This window comes from Athene noctua, chromosome 4, assembly GCF_965140245.1.
Source record: "Athene noctua chromosome 4, bAthNoc1.hap1.1, whole genome shotgun sequence".
Classification (NCBI taxonomy): domain Eukaryota; kingdom Metazoa; phylum Chordata; class Aves; order Strigiformes; family Strigidae; genus Athene; species Athene noctua.
The window spans coordinates 29625719-29646032 of NC_134040.1; the positions used below are offsets into that span (position 1 = coordinate 29625719).

Sequence of the window (20314 nt, forward strand, 5' to 3'; positions counted from 1 at the left end):
AAAAAAAAAAAAGGGTCTTACTTGATTTCTCACATGGACAGGACCTTTTCCCAGAACGAGGACAGTCTCCACAGGGATCAGCATGACAAACTCGTTCACATGTGTGATTACCACAGGGCAAACATTTTCCACACACCTGGAAAACTCAGAGAAACCAAGTGAATGCAATGTAACAGAACTACATACCAAGACAAAGCAACCCAAGGGGAAAAACTAGGGGTGAGAGACACCTGGGTCAAATTTAACTTTTTCTTAATTTTGTTAACAAATCTTAACAAAGATTTTTTTTTTTTTGTTAACTAAGCTGAGTTTACTATATAAAACTGATCATCCCTGCAGCAACCCTGACTGGAAGACCACTGTATAACTGAGGAGTGAGTGGTTCAATTAACAGTTAACCTGCATAGTCCCAGGCCTGTGCTATGCCGCACCTACAGCTTGGCCTTCAGGCCTGTGTTGTGCTGCACATATCCCTTGGCCACAGGATAAACATACTGTAGCTGAGTAAACTGGAGGCAGCTCCCACTCAGTACCAGTGATTATGCCACCTGCATGTCCTTGCCTTTATCTAAAAGTGCAGCAAGAAGTTCTCATCTGAACACCCTTTCTGTTTGACAGTAGAAATGATGAACAGAGTTGCTTTCTTGTAATAAAATCCTACAATAGCTTCAATGACCAAAATGGGGTAACCCTTTCTACAGATGGGGTCTGCACTGCATGCTGTACATGGATCAAAGGCCCATTCAATACTGCACAGCTTGGGGTTCCCAACATCTACAGGGCCATACTATTATTTATATTATACTCCCTTTTCGTATAGTGTTAGCTGAAATAAATCACATTTTAACTGATTCTTTACAGAGGCTGAGAGCCTTTCAGACTGTAATGACCAAGTATCTTCTGGTGCAATCTCCCCTCACAACTTAATTTTTCAAATATTGTTATTTTTTATCATCTCTCAATCCATACCCTTGGTCCTAAGAATGAACTGCAAATACACTTCAAAGAATGATTCACAAAGCTTTCATTCTGTTACAGTTACTAGAAGTAAACAAGCATGAAACTTTTATACCTAAACTGTGGTTTCATGCTTATTTTTGAAGACAGCAGCTGAAATTTCAACCTCAAGTACAAGAAAACAGAATATACAAGGTCAAATTCATGCTATCTTAACCCTAGAACAATTCCACAATAGTGACATTTTAACTACTATCAGAAATGAACCGGACCACCAAGTAGATCCATTTTCAAACACTGCTGCTTATATTTTTGATTGTATTTTCAAAACCTAAAAAATAAAATTATTTCTTACTTTTTCCAATCCTTAATACACCAAGTAATCAAATTCAGAAAGACAAGAAATAAGCTAAAAAGACAGCTTTGAAATACCTGATCACACTGCCACTGAGGACTTGCACAAAGTCTTTCTGCTGTCTGTCTTCCACAGATGCACCGCTGTTGACTGACTCGTGGACAAGGCTGGCAATCTCCTGTATGTAAGAAATTTTAAAAGAATGATATATCTTAACAATTAAAATGACTATTCCTCTGAGGTTTAAGAAGGCAGGTCTACCTGCATGACAGGAATTCTCACAGGTGTGCTGTCCACAGAGCAATGTTCGTCCACACGGGAGGTGGCATGACCATTCCTTGGCACTGCACCTTCGGGGCACTGGTTTAGCTTTCTTACAGTGACAGGTTGTTGTGACCATCTTTGGGCAAGGTGGACATGGCCCTAAGTAAAGGAAAAAGTAAATCTCGCTAATGGCCATTCAGCAAATGCAGCCTTGACTACATCTGTTTTAATCTGAGAATTTTAAATATAGTTAGCAGAATTTAAGTAAAACTGTTTAAAAGCTAAATACAGGCTACACATCCAAGAGACACAATGAATTTACCTGGATGACAAAGCAGCAAACATTTATGACCACAAGAAGGTTTGAATTCCCTCTCACATATCTGACCACAGGAGTGAGGTACCAGCCATGGGTCCAGTGCTGGATTCTCCACTTTTCCACAATAACAGTAATACCTACTGGGAGTTTCAGACCGTTTGTATTCAAACCTACATTTTGGACTACAACAAGGGGAAAAGGAAGTGAAAAGAAAAGCAATTTTTTTAAGATTTTTTTTAAAAATCTAAACCATTTTTATTATTTCAGTTTCCCAAGATTGTTACCAGGCTACCAATTAACATTTTTACAACTACTGTAACTAACAACAATATAATTTATAATATACAATAAAGGTCTTGCTATATGTCAGATTCTACAATATATTCATTAGAATGTCTATGGAATTGTCTTATCACTGCCATCTTTTTTCTCTAAGAATATATACAAAAAAAATTCACCGTAGAAAGCATATGGAACAATTTTTATATCAAGTAATACCAAAGGAATGTATGCAACAAAGAGTCAACCTACTTAATGAGAACCAATCAAAAAAAAAGAGATAAAAACAATGTTTCTACCAGTAGCAATTTATAAGCTGTGTAAAACAAAATTTATCTATGCTATTAAAACTATGCAAAATAATTAACATTTTATCTGAAAGATTTTAGACTCTATCAGTTCAGCATCTTAGATATTATAAGATGCACACCTTTATTTGTTATCCTTGATGGTGTCAGATATTTAAAAATACATTACTCCTAAAGGTAGACAGGCACCATAGGTCTGGAACTTGTTAGTGTCATAGGCCCTAAAGGCTTCCAGGTGCAAGCCATGGATGAGGGAGGCAACACAAGGAAGGAGAAACAAAGCAGCTCCCATTTCTGGCTACGCTGGGAAAAGGCAACAGACAAGGAGGTCCTCCTCAGAGAAGAATAGAGGCTTTGAAAGACCTATGTAATCATTTCTATCAAATAACATGTCAGCTTGCCCCTATATAATACATTACAAGCCATAATCCATTTCTCCATAGTGACTGCACAGTTTTATCATGGGCTTCAATGTTAAATAAAATACCATACATCTTGAAATTTTTTCATTATACACATCATGCCTAAACACAAAACTGGTTTGCAGTAGAACAGGCATTATCGAGATGCTGCCAGCCAACAATTGTATACCTTATTTCCTAAGCAGACCTGCTCTCCGAGATCCCATATTGAGTGTTGGAATATGCCAGGTGCTTTCAAACAACTTAGAGGACTGTGTCTTAAAGATAATACTACGAGTTTCCACATGAAAGCAGGTGAGCAAATAAAGCATAGAAAAAACATACACAGAGAAACCCTGACTGAACTTTCAGACACAAATCTACTGAAAAAGCAAGCTTCATTATTCATGCAGCAACAATATTATCACCTTCTTTATACAATCTCATGTAAAACTAAGACCGACTTTAATGCTTGAGTCATAGAGAGACAAAAATAACACAGAGACTAAAAAATACTCCTGAATTATGTTTACGAAAACTTAAAAATAATTCAAAAAAGCAACAGAAATGTCAGTCCTCAACTTCTGTGTGTGTGCATATCATTTACATTCCTTTCTAAGGTAACTGCAGTTCACACACGTTTCACAATAAAAGCATCTTTGTATATGTACCCTGAAGAGCTCACCATGGCCAGGGATAATCTTTCTTCCCAAAATCATCATCTGTCAAAGGAGACGACACAAGGAAAAGGCTGTCCTTGGCCCACTTTTGGATACACACCAGGTGAAATATACAAAAACATCCACAACAGCTCCACACCTAAAGAGGAGATATGCCAATTGCTTTGTATTAGATTTCTTTCTTTTCACTGATGAACATCTGTAATATCTAAAGAAACACAAGCTTGCTATTTTTCCATTTAAGAAATGGATTTCCAAAGATAGATTATACCTATTGTTAGATTAATATTGGCAGTTTTACTGTTACAGATTCATACCTACCATCTTTTCCTTTCTATATTTTCCTGCTCCTGTGGGAAGCTTTTGCCAAGACTTAATGGAGCCCAAAATACTCATATAATCATGAAAATGATTTAAACACACTGTTGGAGATCATTTAACACAACTTCATGCCCGAAGCAGGACTACTGGCAACTCAGCTCCCTGTTCAGTGACAGCTTTGCCTAATAAAGTTGGAAAATCCTGAAGGATGGGCACTCCACAACCATCCTGGGCAAGCTACTATAAATCATACTACCTTCCTAGTGCCCACTCTGCACCTCCCAAGCCCCAGTTTGTGCCATTGCCCCTCATTACACCACCTGTCCACAAAGATGACTTTGGCTTTAGCCACCTTCACAACTCCAAGTAGGCAGAGACTGCAGCCATATTATCTCCTAGCCTCCTCTCTGCCAGACCCAAAAAGTCCAGCACGCTCTCCAACTCTCTCCCTGTCCCATACTCTAGGTCTCTAGACATCTTGGTAGCAGAAGTACTAAAAGGATTTTTCCCCCTTTCAAACTTTAGGATTTATATACAATGCTACTAAGAAAAAGAATTGATTAAAAGTGTGGCTTTCAACCTCGTATCTTCTGATCAAAGAGCAAAAGAGGTATAAAATGAAACAGAATTAAAAGCAAAAGCAAATGTGTTTAAGAGAGTTGATTTTGCCGGTATCCTGTCTCCATCACTAAACCTTTATGTTCTTGTTCCCAGCGTACTCCTCTTTATCAGTTCTGGAATGAAATCACAATCCTTCACTTAGAATACCAGTCTGCTGCTGAATAGCAATTTAAATAACAGAAATGCAGTTTTATGACTTTGGTACTTTCCACATTTTCCTGTCTTGTCAGCTTAGAGTGACTATAACAATTTGGTAAGAGAAATGCAGCAGAAAAATTAAGTTCTAATTTCTGTATTTTTTTTTTAAATAACTTAGGACATTGTTATAAAAATTATGAAAACAAGAATTCCCCCATTAACTTACAGAGTACAAAGTCAATGACATAACTTTCTAAAAGTATTGTAACTAACTTCCCAAAACTAACCTAAATGGGAGACATTAAGTAAAGAAACATACTTGGCTGAAATTTACAGATTCAAGATGACTAACAAACCACTGAGTTATAAAAGAAGACTTCCAAGTTGCCAAATCATAACACTTCTGAGATGAGATTTAACTCTACCAAGAGACGCAGAACTTTAAAATCAAGCTATACATTAAGGTCTGAAAAAATACAGATTAAATATCTTGAGAACTCATAAAAAACATATTGCATCTCTTTCTAAAAAGAAAGTGAACGCCTACAGTTTCATTGGATACTTGCAGTCCATGTACATACAACACAAGTTAAAGACTTTCTGCACTTTTTTCTTGTAGTGTTAGACATACAGTTGCAAGTATGTATTAGATTCAAATAACTGTCAGTGTCAAAGGGAAGTTGATACATAACAATAAAAGTGAAAAAGATTTGTCCTGAAATCTCTCCCATGAAAAAACATTCCTATACGAAATAAGACAGTCTTCTCAGATGTGCCACTCTTTCACCTGATGAGCACTTAGAGCAGCAAAGTTTATCTTAGCTTCCCTGATATAAATCTAACAATAATATTTCCTAACTTCCTAGTATTTCTTGCTCTGGTGTTTGCTACAACATGGCTTACTGAATACACCAGTCAAGCACTGGCCTTCAAGTACTTCAGTACTTCATTTTGTCATCTACTACTCTCTAAAATTTAAAAAATAACTATTTTACATTATGATAACAAACATGTCAAAAAATACATGTTCTGATTATAAACTATGTGTATATATAAGCACTTATTTCTTCAAGTGTTTGAAAAATCCAAAGATGCCAAATGTTGCATTTAGCACTCTATCATTTTAAAACTATCAAACCCAAGAATTATCCTAGTAATACAATTAAACACAAGTTTTTCAGACAGTTATATTTGCTTTATTCTAAAAGACTACTGTAAAATACTTACAGCTTGGTTCCTTTTAACTGAAGCAATGCAGATCAGACATGTCATAGCCCCTGACTGAAAAGCTTCATTCATGTACTGTCTTGTACGTTCCAGTTCACTTGCATCTCCATCTTTAATGTACAAAGATTTTAAAAGCAATCAGTAATGTCTGATCTGCTATTCTGTACGTGTTGAGACTAATGTCAAAGTAGATGAACCGAGGCCCACCATATATTATTGCATTATTACAAAACCACATTATTAGAATTACAAAGGACAGTTTCAAAACTATACCACTGATTCTGCATAAAAACACAAGAAGTACTGGCAGCATGCACTACTGGGAACAAATATTTTTAGTACAAGACATCAGAATAAAGAGTTTTCCCTCCAATTATGGAAAAATTCTAACAGCCAATACAGCATTGTTTAAGCTTTCATAGCAAAATAAAAGTCAATAAATGAAAAAAGTTTACCAGTTTGACTGGTGTAAATGGTAAATGTTTTGGCCAAAATCTTTCCTTGTTTTACTTCAGCATCTTCATCATCATCTTCAGATGAGGAGCTAAATTGTTCTTCAACTAGCTTTTTTGCTGCAGCCTGATTAGCTTTCTTAATTTCGTCAAATTTCTTCTGTGAAGATAATTCTATTAAGAGAACAAATTAATTATGATTAATACCATGATAATCATAACACCATTTTCAGTTCTACACACTTAGAACCATTCTTTGCTTTAAAGAGCTTGACGATTTTATGTTTTTAAGAGCAGCATGTTGCTACATTTTCAATACCACACAAGAAGAGATAAACTCTATTTTCCTCTTTCTGTGGAGGACTTCAGGGTGTTGGTTGACAAGAAGCTCAACATGACCCAGCAATGTGCACTTGCAGTCTAGAAAGCAGACAGCATCCTGGGCTGCATCAAAAGGAGTGTGGCCAGCAGGCCGAGGGAGGTGATTCTCCCCCTCTACTCTGCTCTTGTGAGACCCCACCTGCAGCACTGTGTCCAGCTCTGGAGCCCCCAGCATAAAAAAGACATGGACCTGATCAAGCAGATCGAGAGGAGGCCACAGAGATGATCATAGGGCTGGCAATAAGACAAGAGGTAGCATGCTCAAACTGAAAGAGCATAGGTTTAGATTAGTTATAAGAAAGAAATTCTCTACTGTGAGGGTGGTGAGACACTGGAATACGTTGCCCAGAGAAGCTGTGGCTGCCCCCTCCCTGGCAGTGTTCAAGGCCAGGTTGGACGGGGCTTTGAGCAACCCCGTCTAGTGAAAAGTGTCCCTGCCCACGGGAGAGGGGCTGGAACTAGATGATCTTAAAAGTCCCTTCCAACCCAAACCATTCTATGATTCTTTATTGTGCATTATCTGTAAAATCCACAGAAAGAATTACTGCCAATTACTGCTGACAAATCCAACCAAACACACTAAATATACGCATCTACAATGCTGCTTTATGAAAAGGATACTTAAAAAGAAACACACACATCCCACACAAACACAACTTTCATAGCATGAAGAAGAAAAAACCTAAAAAACAAAACAGCCAATACTTGATAAGAACAGTTATTATAATTTGCTGATACCCTACAGGTACCTCTCCTAGGATTTGGTATTTTTTAAATTATTACTTTTACTGATCTCCCTCCATTAACAAGTTTTTATTGCAATAGTAGGTTCATGCTATTTCACAGCTGGCAACATTAAAAGTGACAGGGTATTTTAATATAAGCTTTTTTTAAAGTTACTGAATATGAAAGAGGAAGATTCTCACATGGAGAAAAATTATGTAACTTAACATAATAATAAACCAAAGTGTCTCTAACATAATATACCACAGAGATATAAGGGTCTTCAGCCGATCACAGGTCTTAAATACGTCCTAGTTTTCCATCTCAGACTGTGGCACTCAATACATTTACCGGGGTTTGGTTAAGTTTAGTTTTAGAGCTTTCCATAAGAAACTACGCTGTTACTTAAAAGAGTATTTGGCACTTCTGTACCTGCAAAGTATTTCAAGTGTATTAACTCGCACTCACAGCAACCCCGTGCACTGGGAAGCCCGCACCCTTCCCTGACCGGGGCAATGTGGCACACCGGCCATAGCACCTAAGGGCGGTCCCTAGCGGGCAGCACTCTCCTGAGTACTTCCAACCGTACTGAAAAACAGCTGCTTCATCCATTATTTCATACTTCTCTGCTCTAAGGGCACTGACTGTGCCCCCTGTGGAAAGCACAGCCCCCGAGGCCCCAGCCCCCGCCGAGGCCCCTGCGTTTACCCCTAGGAGGTACCTGGAGGCAGGAGACGATGAAACACCGGCTCGCTACCGCCCAGCAGCGAGGGAGCGGCGCCAGGGCCCGCCGGCCACACAAACGCCCCCCACCCACCTTCCTTCCTCCCCCAGGACGCCGGGGAGAGCACCGACCTGGGGGTTTGTAGGGGCTCCAGGCCACAGCCGGCTCCCCCGCCCAGGACCCCGCAGCCCCCGGCAGGGCCGAGGAAGGGGGGAGGACACGACACTCACCGCCGGTCCCCTCGCCGCTGGTCCCCGCGGCCGCAACGCAGGCACCGCCGCGGGCCCTCGGGGCCGGGGGCCGGGCAGCCGCCCCAGCGCGGGCGGCGAGCCCGTCCCCAGGCCTGGCGCGGCCCCGGCCCCGGGCGCCCTGCCGCCAGGGCGCCTCCATTCCTCCCCAGCAAGCGAATGGACGGCGGAAGGAGGCCGACCCTTCCTCGCACCCCTGGCTGAAGCCGCCCCGAGGCGAGCCGTCGCGCCCAGCCCCTCCGCCCGGAAGCGGCGGTGGCGGCGGCAGGACACCGGCGAGCTCCGGCCGCAGCGCGACTACAGCCCCCAGCGCCCCGCGCGCGGGCGGGGCTGGCGGACTCTCACTCCCGGCGTGCACCGCGGCGCCACGCGCTCTGTGGGCAGGGGCGCGGGAAGCCGCTGCGCGCCTCATAATCAGAAAAACGCTTATTAATACCCAGGCTGGAGTCTCTTTATTACTTAATGCTTGAAGTTGGTTTTGCCTGCCGCCCTGGCCGCAGAAGCAGTTGCCTCTCGTGTCAATCACAGAATCATTTCGCTTGGAAACGACCTTTAAGATCATCAAGCCCATCTGTTAACCCAGCACTACTAAGTTCACCAGTAAGGCACGTCCTAAGCGCCACCGCTACACATCTTTTAAACACCTCCAGGGATAGTGGCTCCACCACTTCCCTGGGCAGACTGTTCCATTACTTGACAACCCTTTCAGTGAAGAAATTTTCCCTAATACCCCATCTAAGCCTCCCTTGGCACAGCTTGAGGCTGTTTTCTTCCTACCACTTGGGAGAAGAGATTAACACCCACCTCACTTAGAACCTCCTTTCAGGTGGTTGTAGAGAGCGATAAGGTTTCCCCTCAGCCTCCTTTTCTCCAGAGTAAATTTCTGGCAGCCATTTCTGCAGTGTGTGGCTCCTGTGTGGGTTTTCTTCACAGCTCCTCTTCAGAGTATGAGTCGGCCACAAAGTGTATTTAGAAACTTTACTGAAGTATATCCAGAAGGTTTTACTGCACAGAAATACATATTGAGGAATGTGTGTGCCTCCTGAAAAGTTGTGACAAATAAGTGCAAGTTGAAATAGTTTTAATTTTATTGACATTGCCTTACAGCACTTTTGCACAATTTAGTGGGTTTTTTCAGAAAATACATGCTTATAAAAGTTAAATATACAAGATTTCCAGTCACCAAGAGTCTGAAAATAGTAAGTAAACTACTGTAGGTCAGTTCTGGTTTATTTTGAAGTGTTTTAAACCAAAGAATTTTTATTCTCAAGAAGGAGGCAGCTAGTGATTACAACTTGTGTCATAGACTGAAGGATCAATAAAACAAAAAAAATGTGAACAGTAGATCTCTGCCTTTATTAATTAAAGCTTATTATACTATCACACATTTCTCTAATACAAAGTCTTAAACCCTTCAACAAAGGAGAAAGGTGATTCCTAAGTGCCTAGTAAAATATGATGCAGCCCTATAGTATGCTGCTGCCATACAGATTGCAAATTATATTCAAGACCTGAATAGAAAGAATGCTGATTGCAAAGTCCAACATTCACAATATAGTTAGATGCCAGAATAACACTTATTCTTGTGGGCACAGATAGAGTCTTTAATGAAATTATGACATACTCTTTCCCCTCACTAGCACATTATGCCATTTGTCATTCAAAGCGCAGGATCAACAGTGAATGAACAGCCATTTAATATTTACATTTATCCTTGTTGTTCCATATATAATCCTATACATTAATTACTCCATGACATTTAATCTTTGCAGTGAAATCAGGAGTCATAGATTTTCTAGCATTCTGGAAACCTGTCAATATTATAAAAAATAAAACAACCGGGAAAGAATGCACTTTACAAACGATCCAATTTATAATATCTCCATCTTATTAAGGAGAAGAATTAAAGTATAGAGGTATTATTGAGTGGTTGTAACTTTTACACATGTATTTTTGGCAGTCCAATTGCCCTAAATCCAGAATTATCCATTCTGTCCTTGCAATCCTTTTCTTCACTCCCTGTCACCAAACTTTTCCAACATTAAAGTGGCTATGATCAAAGTGTACTGAAAATAATCAGCTGAAAATACCCAGCTGAGACCACAACTAATAAAATCAATTTCTGCCAATGGAAAAAGACATAAATTAGGGAAAAAATCCAAGAAGATAATGCTTCTTAAAGCAGTTGAAAATGTATCTGACATATGAAATACTAGATGTTACTATCTTAGCAGTTATGAATAGAAGAAAGAAATACCTCATCAATGAAAAAATTAACCTATTTAGTCATTGTATTCTTTCCCCAACAGCAGCAACAGAAGATGCTGTAGGGAAACTTTGGCCTCTGTCATGTCTGCCCCTTGCACTCTGCCAGCATCCACAACCGTTACATTAGGGACTTTAAAATTTTTAAGCATAGATCTTAAAAACTTGATAGTACATGTTGAGCAGCCATATGATTACATGGAGCAGAACAGTCTTTGGTGTTATGTATTTGTTATTATTTGGAAACAGCGAGATTTTGAGCCATCCATATTTTTCATACCAGTGCTTGCAAAAAGTTGCATTTTCTCCCCTCTCTATTCCAGCCTTTGCATGTAAGATCCCCCAAAAAGAATCATTTAAAACTGCCCACTTACATTTCAAGAAATCAGCCAAGGTGGACCCAATGAAGTGATTTTCCAAAACTTACAGCCTTCAATACTCACATCTGCATTGTAGATATACCTAATTATTTATAAAATATCACCTACTTAATTAATCTTATGTTAATCAATAGATATTAAAATGTGTTTGTTTATACACAAATTTAATATCATCATTCATGCCTATATTGATTTCAGATAATATGTTACCAAACCTTTCCTTCTTTCCATAAGTAGACATGAAGAAATTATTTTAAAATAGTCAGCAAGACTTTCAATATTTGCCAGTATATGACTTAATGCATTTGCTGTAGAGCAGTGTTACATAAAGAGTACATAACGCATTAGCAGATAATACCACATTTGTACGAGAGCAAGGTGTTATCTTCCATCTTCATTCTCAATGCTTCTTTTTCTTCCCCAAACCTGCCAAACATGTGCTGTCTGTGGGAAATTAGTCACATTGCCTCAACAAATAATTTTTCATATTTAATAGTCAGGTCCTACAAAGATTAGAAATTAATGTATTCAGCCCCATGCAGGATTTGACCCTAAGTCTTATTGGCAACCTCCAGTGTTTTACTCCACAGGTTTATCTGTGGATGGATCTGCTGCTTCTAATTCTGCGAATTCTTGTTCTATAACTGGCTTCAATATTTTCTCGACTTGTGTAAGTCTTTTTTTCAGTTTCTGTTGTGCAGCTTCATACTCAGCCAACAACCTGGCAAACTTTGTTTGTAATCTGTCCATCGCTCCTTCCATGTAGCTGACCTTTTCCTCCAGATCTTTAGGATCACTTCCTAAATTTGCAACTTCAAGGTCCAGCAACCCATCTTTCATTAAGATTTGCTTGCCTTTTTCTTCCAGCATAGCCTTTGCATCTGGATACTCTGTTAAAGCCTCCATGAGATCATCTTTAGACAGACAAAACAAGTCAGAGTATCCAATACTTTTAATATTGGCTGTTCTTCGATTGCCAGCTTTGCTACCTTTGATATTAAGAATGCTGATTTCTCCAAAATAGCTGCCATCACTTAGGACCACAAATTGGGTAATTCCATCATCAGCAACCACTGCCAGCTTGCCTTCTTTGATAATGTACATCTCTCGTCCAATATCCCCTTTTCTGCAAATATAATCTCCGGGACTGTATACTTGCGGCTGGAGTTTCAAAACCAGTTCAACCAACAGACCAGCTTCACAGTCTGCAAAAATACGAACTTTTTTTAGTGTTTCCAGGTGAACATTGATTGCAATCTCTGCTCGTAGTTTATCTGGCAGGTACTTCAAGACTTCCCTTTCATCCACAGCCTTTTTGTTTGTCCACAGGTAGTCAAACCACTTTATAACTCTTTTTTCCATGTCTTTACTCACATTCCGAAAGTGCATATACTGCTTGATAGCATCAATCCTTGCTTGAAATTCTGCCCTGGCAGCATTCATGTTGGAGATCATAGAGCCCACATTACCAACAATGGTAGCGAAAATCAATACTCCAACCAAGAAGTCAATGACCACGAAGAAATACTCAGAATCTCTTACAGGAGGGGGTGTTTCACCGATAGTAGTCAGAGTCAGTGTTGACCAGTAGAGACTGTAGACATACTTTCTAATCAGACGGGCAAATTCAGGATCAGAGACGCTAGGGTAGACCCATGTATCAGCCCCGAATCCAATGGCTTTTGAGATCGAGTAGTACACACAGGCGTTCCAATGAATAATAATCACAATGTACATGACAAGATTAGAGATCCTGAAGATATTTGGGTAGTTTGTCCTTGTTTCTGTTCTCTGGAAGAATTCAAACATCCGAGCTACTCTGAGCAGTCTGTTTAATCTTAATTCTGGGTAATTCAGTCCTAACTCAAAGTATAAGAGATCAGTTGGTATGATTGACAGAAAATCTAATTTAAATTGAAACGATGACTTGTATTTATCTCGAAGCTTTTGTTCTTCTTTCACTAGAAGACCTTGCTCCAAGTAACCTAAAATCAAATTGTAAATAATAAAAAATGTTATGACTTGGGGTGTGTTGTGTTTAATGTCAATCCAAATCTACTTTGAAAAATACTTTGGGTGCAAATTCCAGATGGTACATTACTTCGCTTACTTTCTAATAATCAATTTCCTATTTCCAAATATTCAACTTAGTGCTATATGGTTCAGCTTGAGCTAAACTACCCAGCTTTGAAAATTAAACATTTCTAGCTCTGATTCTTTCCCTCTACTTTTCCACTATGGCAAACATCTGGAAAAAAACCCTAAACCCCACAAAATCTCCACAGGCTGTAGGAAGGGTGGTTAATGAGGGAAAGAATTTGAACATGGGAATTTCAGTTCCATATCAAGTGCATTTACTCAATAGCTCTGGATGTAGGATAAGATTTTAAAAGAAACAGTTGCAGCTGAAGTTAATTAGATGTCTTGCTTGCTCAATGGTCTTGAAAATCAAGCAAATACTTGAATCTCCTTAAATACAAAATCCAGATTTAGGTGTTAGTTTTTCAGAAGCCCTGATCCTCACTTGGCCGCACTGCATGTTTATTTTGTCTTGTTGAGTCAGCTGCAAGCAGAGCAGCTTGTATCTCTTACCTCATGCCTATCTTACTTCAGGCTTTATGTATCCTTTGAGTAATACAGCAGAGTCTCTCCTGTTTTTACAGGTCACAGACTGCAGTCTTACAGAGATCTAGCTCAATGTCTTTTGCACTATTGCACCTCATTAATGGTACCCAGATAATAAGAGTAGTATTATTCTGAGTCTTTTAAAACACCTGACACAAATATATGAAGGTGAATAATTAATCATTGAGTATACTTACCTGTTCTTGTCCGCACAAACATGTCAGCAATGTAGATGGCATCAGAAACATAATCAATAATAAACCATACCCCTAAGTAGTCATGTTGGAGCTCCTCAAAACAGGCTCTGAATAGGCAAATACAAAAGTAAATTACCGTGAAATGAAAATGAAATACTTGCATGAAATCAGTGATGAATAAAATTATTTTGTATCTATTTAGGGATATTATGATTTTCTGGAAGTTTTATATAGTCATAAAAGAAGTACATCACCTAGCAATAATCATGGTCCAGTTGTACATGACAGGCATTGTGATGCAAAACAACCAGTTGTAATACATATTTCCTGCTGGATCAATAACGAAAACATCTTTCTTCTTCCTAAGTGATAGGCAGGGGTAAAAAAGGAGATTTAATGAGAGACTTAAAATACTCATAACAATTTTTGAGGAATGAAGCATTCCAGAAATTGTTATGGTAAAATAAATGGTCTTTATTAAAGTTAAGCTTCCTTGCTTGAATGCATGGAGCACACAAAGCTGCTTGTTAGGTGTGACTTGGGATGCAGACTTTAGAATCTAAATTTTGCTGAGCAAAATCAGCTTGGCAGTCTCACTTCAGTTTATAGTGCCACATGCAATTTAAACCTTTTAAAATTAATTTTTCCTACCCAATTAACTGATAATTGATTTGATCAATTTCAAAAAATAAAATTATGTGACTACTGTTTAAATAAGTGAGATAAATCATGCCTTTCTCAATGGGAAAAATCTAGCTCTGAGAAAGATGAAAACATTGGCATAGTTTACATAAAGAAACCAAAGAACATGAAATCATACAACACGAGTTCCTACCGCACTATTTTAAGTTTCTCTTCCTTGGCCAGAAAATTATGAATTTACCAAGCAAAAGGCAAAGAAAGAACTTTTAGATCATAGAAGAGTTTACTTGCTTGTAGGTGGCCTTATGTGTGAAAGAGATTGCTTTATGCTGGCACATCTTTTGCTGCAGGGTGTTATCCAAAAAATATCAGATAGTCAGAATCCAAAGGAGATTTTTCTTGATTATTTTTTCCGATCAATTCCACTCATACATATTTCTGTTATCCACATATGAAGTTAAATCAAAACAACTCTAGGGAGAACAACAGCAGTCTGTACACTCATTCACTAGAGTATAACAGAGTATAACCATCTTGTTTACAGGATGTCCATGAATAGATTCAGTTTAACATCAAAACTAATTTTATTAGACATAGCAGACCTACAGGACATAATGAAAAATACTTACTCTTCTTTATTTTCTTTATCTTCTTTGTTTTCTTTCTTCTTGGAATTATCTTTATTTTTGTTTTTCTCCTTTTTTTCCTTGTTCTTTTGTGTTTCTCCATCCTTTTTTTTTTCTGACTTGCTAAGAAATAGATTTTCATTTTCAGTTGTTGCAGACTAAGTCAAAACATATTTGGAAAGAAGTTAAATGTCTTAGAAATAGTAGTGTTATTACTCTTTGTCTTACCTCTTCTTTTCTTTTTTCTTTTTCTTCTCTCTAAGGAAAAGAAAAATATGATAAGCTCATGGAATGCATATAGCCCTGGCTTCCACATTTATTTGTTAGAATCATCTGAATTCAGTAAGGATAGCGTTATACTTAGGTGTTTGGCATTCAAATACTGTTTTGCTTATTGCAATACTGTTTTGCTTATTGTATTCACATAGAATTATTTTAAATTAATAGATATAATACCAATAACTTGAGTATTGAGAATGATCATCATAACTGATGTGCATACATAAAATGTACACGGAGTCTCTTTTGGGATTACTTGAATAACATAACTGTTTATAAAGAAATTGTTACATATATATATCATTCTTCTTCACTGTTGCTTAAACAACCAATATTGCAGTACTCTCATTTTATGAAATAGCAAAGATACTTACCCATCTTTATTACTATTGTTGTTAATATTGTAGCGTGCAAGTGCACCGGGTAGATACCATTGCCTGGGGAACAGCAAAACAACACAGTTACATGATAGAAATAAAAAAAAAACATTTAATCTAAGTTGTCACGGACTGTTTCTCACTATTTTAATCATGGGCTAGGTTATCTAAGGAAATTGAAAGAGCACAGATTTTAATCTCCTAAATATTTACAATAATAAATATCACAATCTTTAAAACTTTACTTATTAATAGAGGGTGAAGAAAATTAGATGACGGAAAATCTGTGTTTAGTTAATCCTATACAAATTATCACAGAAAAAAACTAAACAGACTAAATAGTCTCTTTAGTACAAGTGTACAAACCAGTAAATTTGACATACCTGTTTTCCCCTTTGTCCATTGGTCCTGGGTCCTCACTGGTGTCTTGCACGACCACGCTGGGAACAATTGTATGGGAGTGATGGGTCTCAATCACTCCTACCTTCATGGTGAAGTTTGTCTCTACCTTGGGTAATTGAGGAAGACAGATTAAAAAAGAATCAAGTAATTTCACAACTAGCAGAAGTAAAAAGCAATTTTTTTTTTCTAAAGATGAATCCTTTATATCCTTGCTTCCCCCAAAACCATAAACAATATTTTCAGTTCCCTCTCTCATGTGACATTCCCACCAGACAAGAAGGGGCACTGTGGGTGCTTCAGTGTGCTGAATAACCAGGCAACTGCTGCTGAAGAGAATGTTCAACACATCTTTGTCTTAGAAGAAGCATTAATTTAGGTCTTTCTCCTCAGCCTAATCACATACTTTGAAAATATTTAGACAATTGTGTTTGAAACATCTACCACTGTTTCATTTGGTTTTGCACCAAAGGCTCAAAACTTATTGTATCAAGGTGGATAAACTGATTCATGAACAGGTGGCATCCTGAAAACCAGACTAGGAAGCATCCACTGGTCATATGTCCAAAGAAATCTCAGTATGTCTGTATACCTCAGTATGTCTGATACCTTTGCTCTGCTGAGAGCAAAGTGTATGTTCTTTAACTAGGAAGACTGATGTAGTAGAATCTTATTACTCATATAGCATGTAGTATATAAACATCTAAATAGAAATGTTAGTGGCTGTTCATGTTTGGTTTGTTGATCTCAATATTAAAAAATGGAAAATATTGTAGAGTACATAACTAATATATTCTAGCAAAGTCTTTCCATCACTGGAGTAATTAACTTCTGCTCCCCCTTTTTACTACTATTCTTACAAATTTGTCAGTTATATCTTGGCATCAGTGAGACTGCCAACACTTTAGGCATGAACTGTGTCTACATATGTGATCTGCCATTGACAGGGCCATTTAGATAGGATTATAAAACAGATGCAATCCTCTGCAGTAACAATATCCCTGCACATGTGAAATCAGAGTATAGGGATGTCTGTAAGTCACAAACTGACAAATGAGTGGCTGTACCACTGGCAAGTGAAGCCAAATGCCATAGAATGTATTAGTTTTAAAGAAAGCACTTCCATTCTGTACTTAAGCACACTGCAAAAGAGAAGCAGGATGATACAGCTGTCACATTACTGCCAGACTTACCTGAGTTTCCTTAATAGTCAATGAAACTAAAAATATTCCTATACAGGAAAGAGGTGAGGAAACCCGTGTTTCCAGCAGTCATCAGACATGAATGACACATGGTGCAAAAAATAAGACAGCAATATACAACATTCTACAAAACAGAAAGATAAAGATTGAAGATTAAGATATGTTCTTTCACAAATAGTCCTAAATGTAGTCCAACATTGCTGGTCAGTCTTTAAATGATTAAGAGCAAGGTCTAAGATACTGCATAAAAAGATTCTAAATTTCTAAGAAATAGTAAACATTGGGTTAGATTCACCAGGAGCCTAAAAGCTGTAATAGGGTTTCCACTGACTTACTCCAAGGATAAATTGTGTTTGAAAGTGTGGAGATTGAAAGTATGCCAGGTTGAATTAAGCAGCTTTATGTCTGCTTACAGGTGCCCTGAAAGCTCTGGTAATGCTGACACACAAAATTCCATCCTGATTTAATCTATATCCTCCACAGAGCCACACTGGAGTCCACAGAGCTCACAAATAATGGTGCAAAATAAAGCTGTGTCCAACCATTTCCAATCACTCAGCACCAGACAAACACAAATGCATTCATCTCAAGGGAAATCGTTCCTCCAACAGCGTGGGTTCCAAACCAGTCAGTTCACACCAGGACTCCCAGTACCAGCATTTCTACATATACACTCATTTTTCATGTTTATCTTTACCCTACAAGTCTTCTATATTCTCAATAGGAAAAGAAAAAATCTTTGACTTCATTGTATCTAGACATACTACTTTGCAAATGTCTAGAAGTTCAAGATAATGAGAAGTGTGGCAAAACAGGACATGTCCAAAAATCCACACCCATCCAAAGTATGTAGCCTGGAGGTTGGGGAAAAATCTGTATCCTCTACATTCCCCTGTTGTTCAGGTAAAGAGGATTTTCTGTGCATTTTTACAAATCAGCAGATTCCTCTGGCTCTGTTAGTGTCTATTGTAAGTGGAAGCCCTGAGGGGTGCTTTGTGTTCTGCTGAAGGAGCCATGGCAGCCATGCGTAGGACTTGCTGGGAAGGAGGAGCAGCCATTTGGGGCAGGACTGGAGATTTCATTTTACAGAGGCACTGGAAGCACTAACTGGCATACAAATAGTCTGAAAATACTAAATCTGAATGCCAGGCTCAGGTGACTGCTGCACCACGTTGTTTCCCTTGTCAGTGGATCAGGATATGTAGCACAAGAATATCTTCAAATTCCATTAGTCTCAAAGCAAATTGTGGGGAGTTCTGAAATTCTTGAATCTAAGACACAGAAATGCTAATGCAGCATGTGCCCAGTGCAAGTTGAACACACAGTAATTGCTCCTGGTTCGGGGACTGTGGTTACCTTGTTACAGCATTTGTGTGACAAAACCCCAACATTGGGAACAGTAGAAAATGTCCTGTTAAACTCAGTGGATCCAGAACTCATCTTAATGTATTTTTTAATTGTATTATAGAGGTTCTTCAAACAATGTTTCAAATGTTTTTTACTTAATTGTACCACTATCATGTTTCCTATTCTGTAGTCATACATAAACTGATACATTGTCACAAATTGTTACACTGCTTTTATTTTAATAGTCCAATGCTCATTTTCACATTATCATATTCAGGTAGTAAGTTTGAAAGGTAATACAGATAAATGCTTGCTTTAGCTATATTTTAGATTTTTACCATATTGTTTTTACTGTATAATCACAAATAGTTTGCTCTTACTATCTTGGATTTTTAAATGTGACTACTACTATAAACAACTGAGTTTTCAAATATTATGACCTAAAAACTTACTTTATTAATTGCTATATATCAAAATCTTTAGGACTGCAAGAAAATGAAGGCAGTATTATCCTTTTACAAGATTGTATGAATGGAAGATCAGCTTCCATCTCTTATGATCTTTTATTTTACCTATTTCTCACTTTCTTACCAGCCCACCATATTCACTTTAGTTATTCTTTTCAGAGGGAAAATGCTTCAAGTAAGTAAAGATCGATTTTTTCTTTACAAAAAGCATCCAAAAAATCTTCAACATTAAAATCTGCAGTGTGTTACAGCAAAATCTCTTCTTTTTAAGATGCAAAGAATCCTTAGCAGTTCTGCAATAAGCAGTTTCATCAGTGTGCATGCTTACCTTGAGAATGTAATCTGCTGCTTCTAATAGTGATTTCAGTCGTTTACATCAGCGACGTTTCCTTACTACATAAGCAGATCCACCATGAAAAGCTAAATATAATCAACATTTCATACATAAATCCCTTATTGATCAATTTCTCAACCAGCCAGTCCCATGTGCAGTTCTGTGAATTATTCCCAGGGAAGGACATGGATATTAGAGGAGGATTTCCTTGACCTAGTGATGGATTTTGAGATTTAGAGAGAGATGAAAGTGACAGTGGCAGTCACTATTATCCCTCACCTGAGCAGAAGCTTATTAGCCCTATGAACACGCACAAGAAGAGACAAATATTGCAGCATACTCTGTCCTGAAACTAAAAAAAAAAAAAAACCAAAACTGTAAATTACTATATATTCAGTATTGTGTGCTGGCCCATTTTCTTAATAATTACTCTAGTAACAGGCCTTTACTAGCATAGATAAAACACAATAAATGGATATTTCCTTTTTATTTTAATGTTTATCATATTGCTGAATAATAGGAAATGCCATTTTAAACTACTGAAAGTTCTTAGCTAATCTAGCATTCCTATTTTGATGCTCAAAAAAGCCCATGAGTTGTGAACATATATTTAATGGAAAATGCTGTGATAATGAAGTTCTAAAACACTGAACTGATCTTCAAGTTTGGTATGAATTCTGATTTTGCAAAATGGTTTGTAAAGTAGCTGCAGTCCTCCTTCATTAGAAAGGTGCAAGTGTTCATCTGTAGTGGCCACACAATCAAGCAAGCCCCAA

General features: G+C 38.0%; 2 protein-coding genes across 4 annotated transcripts in view; both read right to left on the reverse strand.

Moving 5' to 3' along the window:
- The window catches only part of NFXL1 (nuclear transcription factor, X-box binding like 1), a 51712-nt gene extending 43042 nt beyond the window's left edge, over window positions 1-8670 (reverse strand). For both annotated transcript variants that reach the window (XM_074904752.1, XM_074904751.1), the window contains exons 1-8: window positions 8381-8670; window positions 6326-6496; window positions 5871-5980; window positions 3569-3702; window positions 1899-2077; window positions 1574-1735; window positions 1390-1490; window positions 22-136 (exon numbers count right to left, since the gene is read on the reverse strand). In XM_074904752.1, coding sequence (XP_074760853.1) covers window positions 22-136; window positions 1390-1490; window positions 1574-1735; window positions 1899-2077; window positions 3569-3702; window positions 5871-5980; window positions 6326-6496; window positions 8381-8540 — 1132 coding nt within the window. In that variant the 5' untranslated portion in view covers window positions 8541-8670. The remainder of the gene's footprint in view (window positions 1-21; window positions 137-1389; window positions 1491-1573; window positions 1736-1898; window positions 2078-3568; window positions 3703-5870; window positions 5981-6325; window positions 6497-8380) is intronic.
- A 782-nt stretch (window positions 8671-9452) lies between these two features.
- CNGA1 (cyclic nucleotide gated channel subunit alpha 1) lies at window positions 9453-19745 on the reverse strand. Of its 2 annotated transcripts, none has more exons than XM_074904754.1 (9): window positions 19533-19745; window positions 17382-17514; window positions 16173-16293; window positions 15787-15849; window positions 15362-15391; window positions 15137-15256; window positions 14120-14227; window positions 13866-13972; window positions 9453-13028 (listed from the first exon to the last, which is right to left on the reverse strand). In XM_074904754.1, the coding sequence occupies exons 3-9, from the start codon at window positions 16277-16279 to the stop codon at window positions 11623-11625; spliced, it is 1941 nt and encodes a 646-aa protein (XP_074760855.1). In that variant the 5' UTR covers window positions 16280-16293; window positions 17382-17514; window positions 19533-19745; the 3' UTR covers window positions 9453-11622. The 2 variants fall into 2 exon arrangements, with proteins under 2 accessions (XP_074760855.1, XP_074760854.1); XM_074904753.1 differs by having other exon boundaries at window positions 16173-16297; window positions 19533-19744.
- Between the last annotated feature and the right edge of the window lie 569 nt (window positions 19746-20314).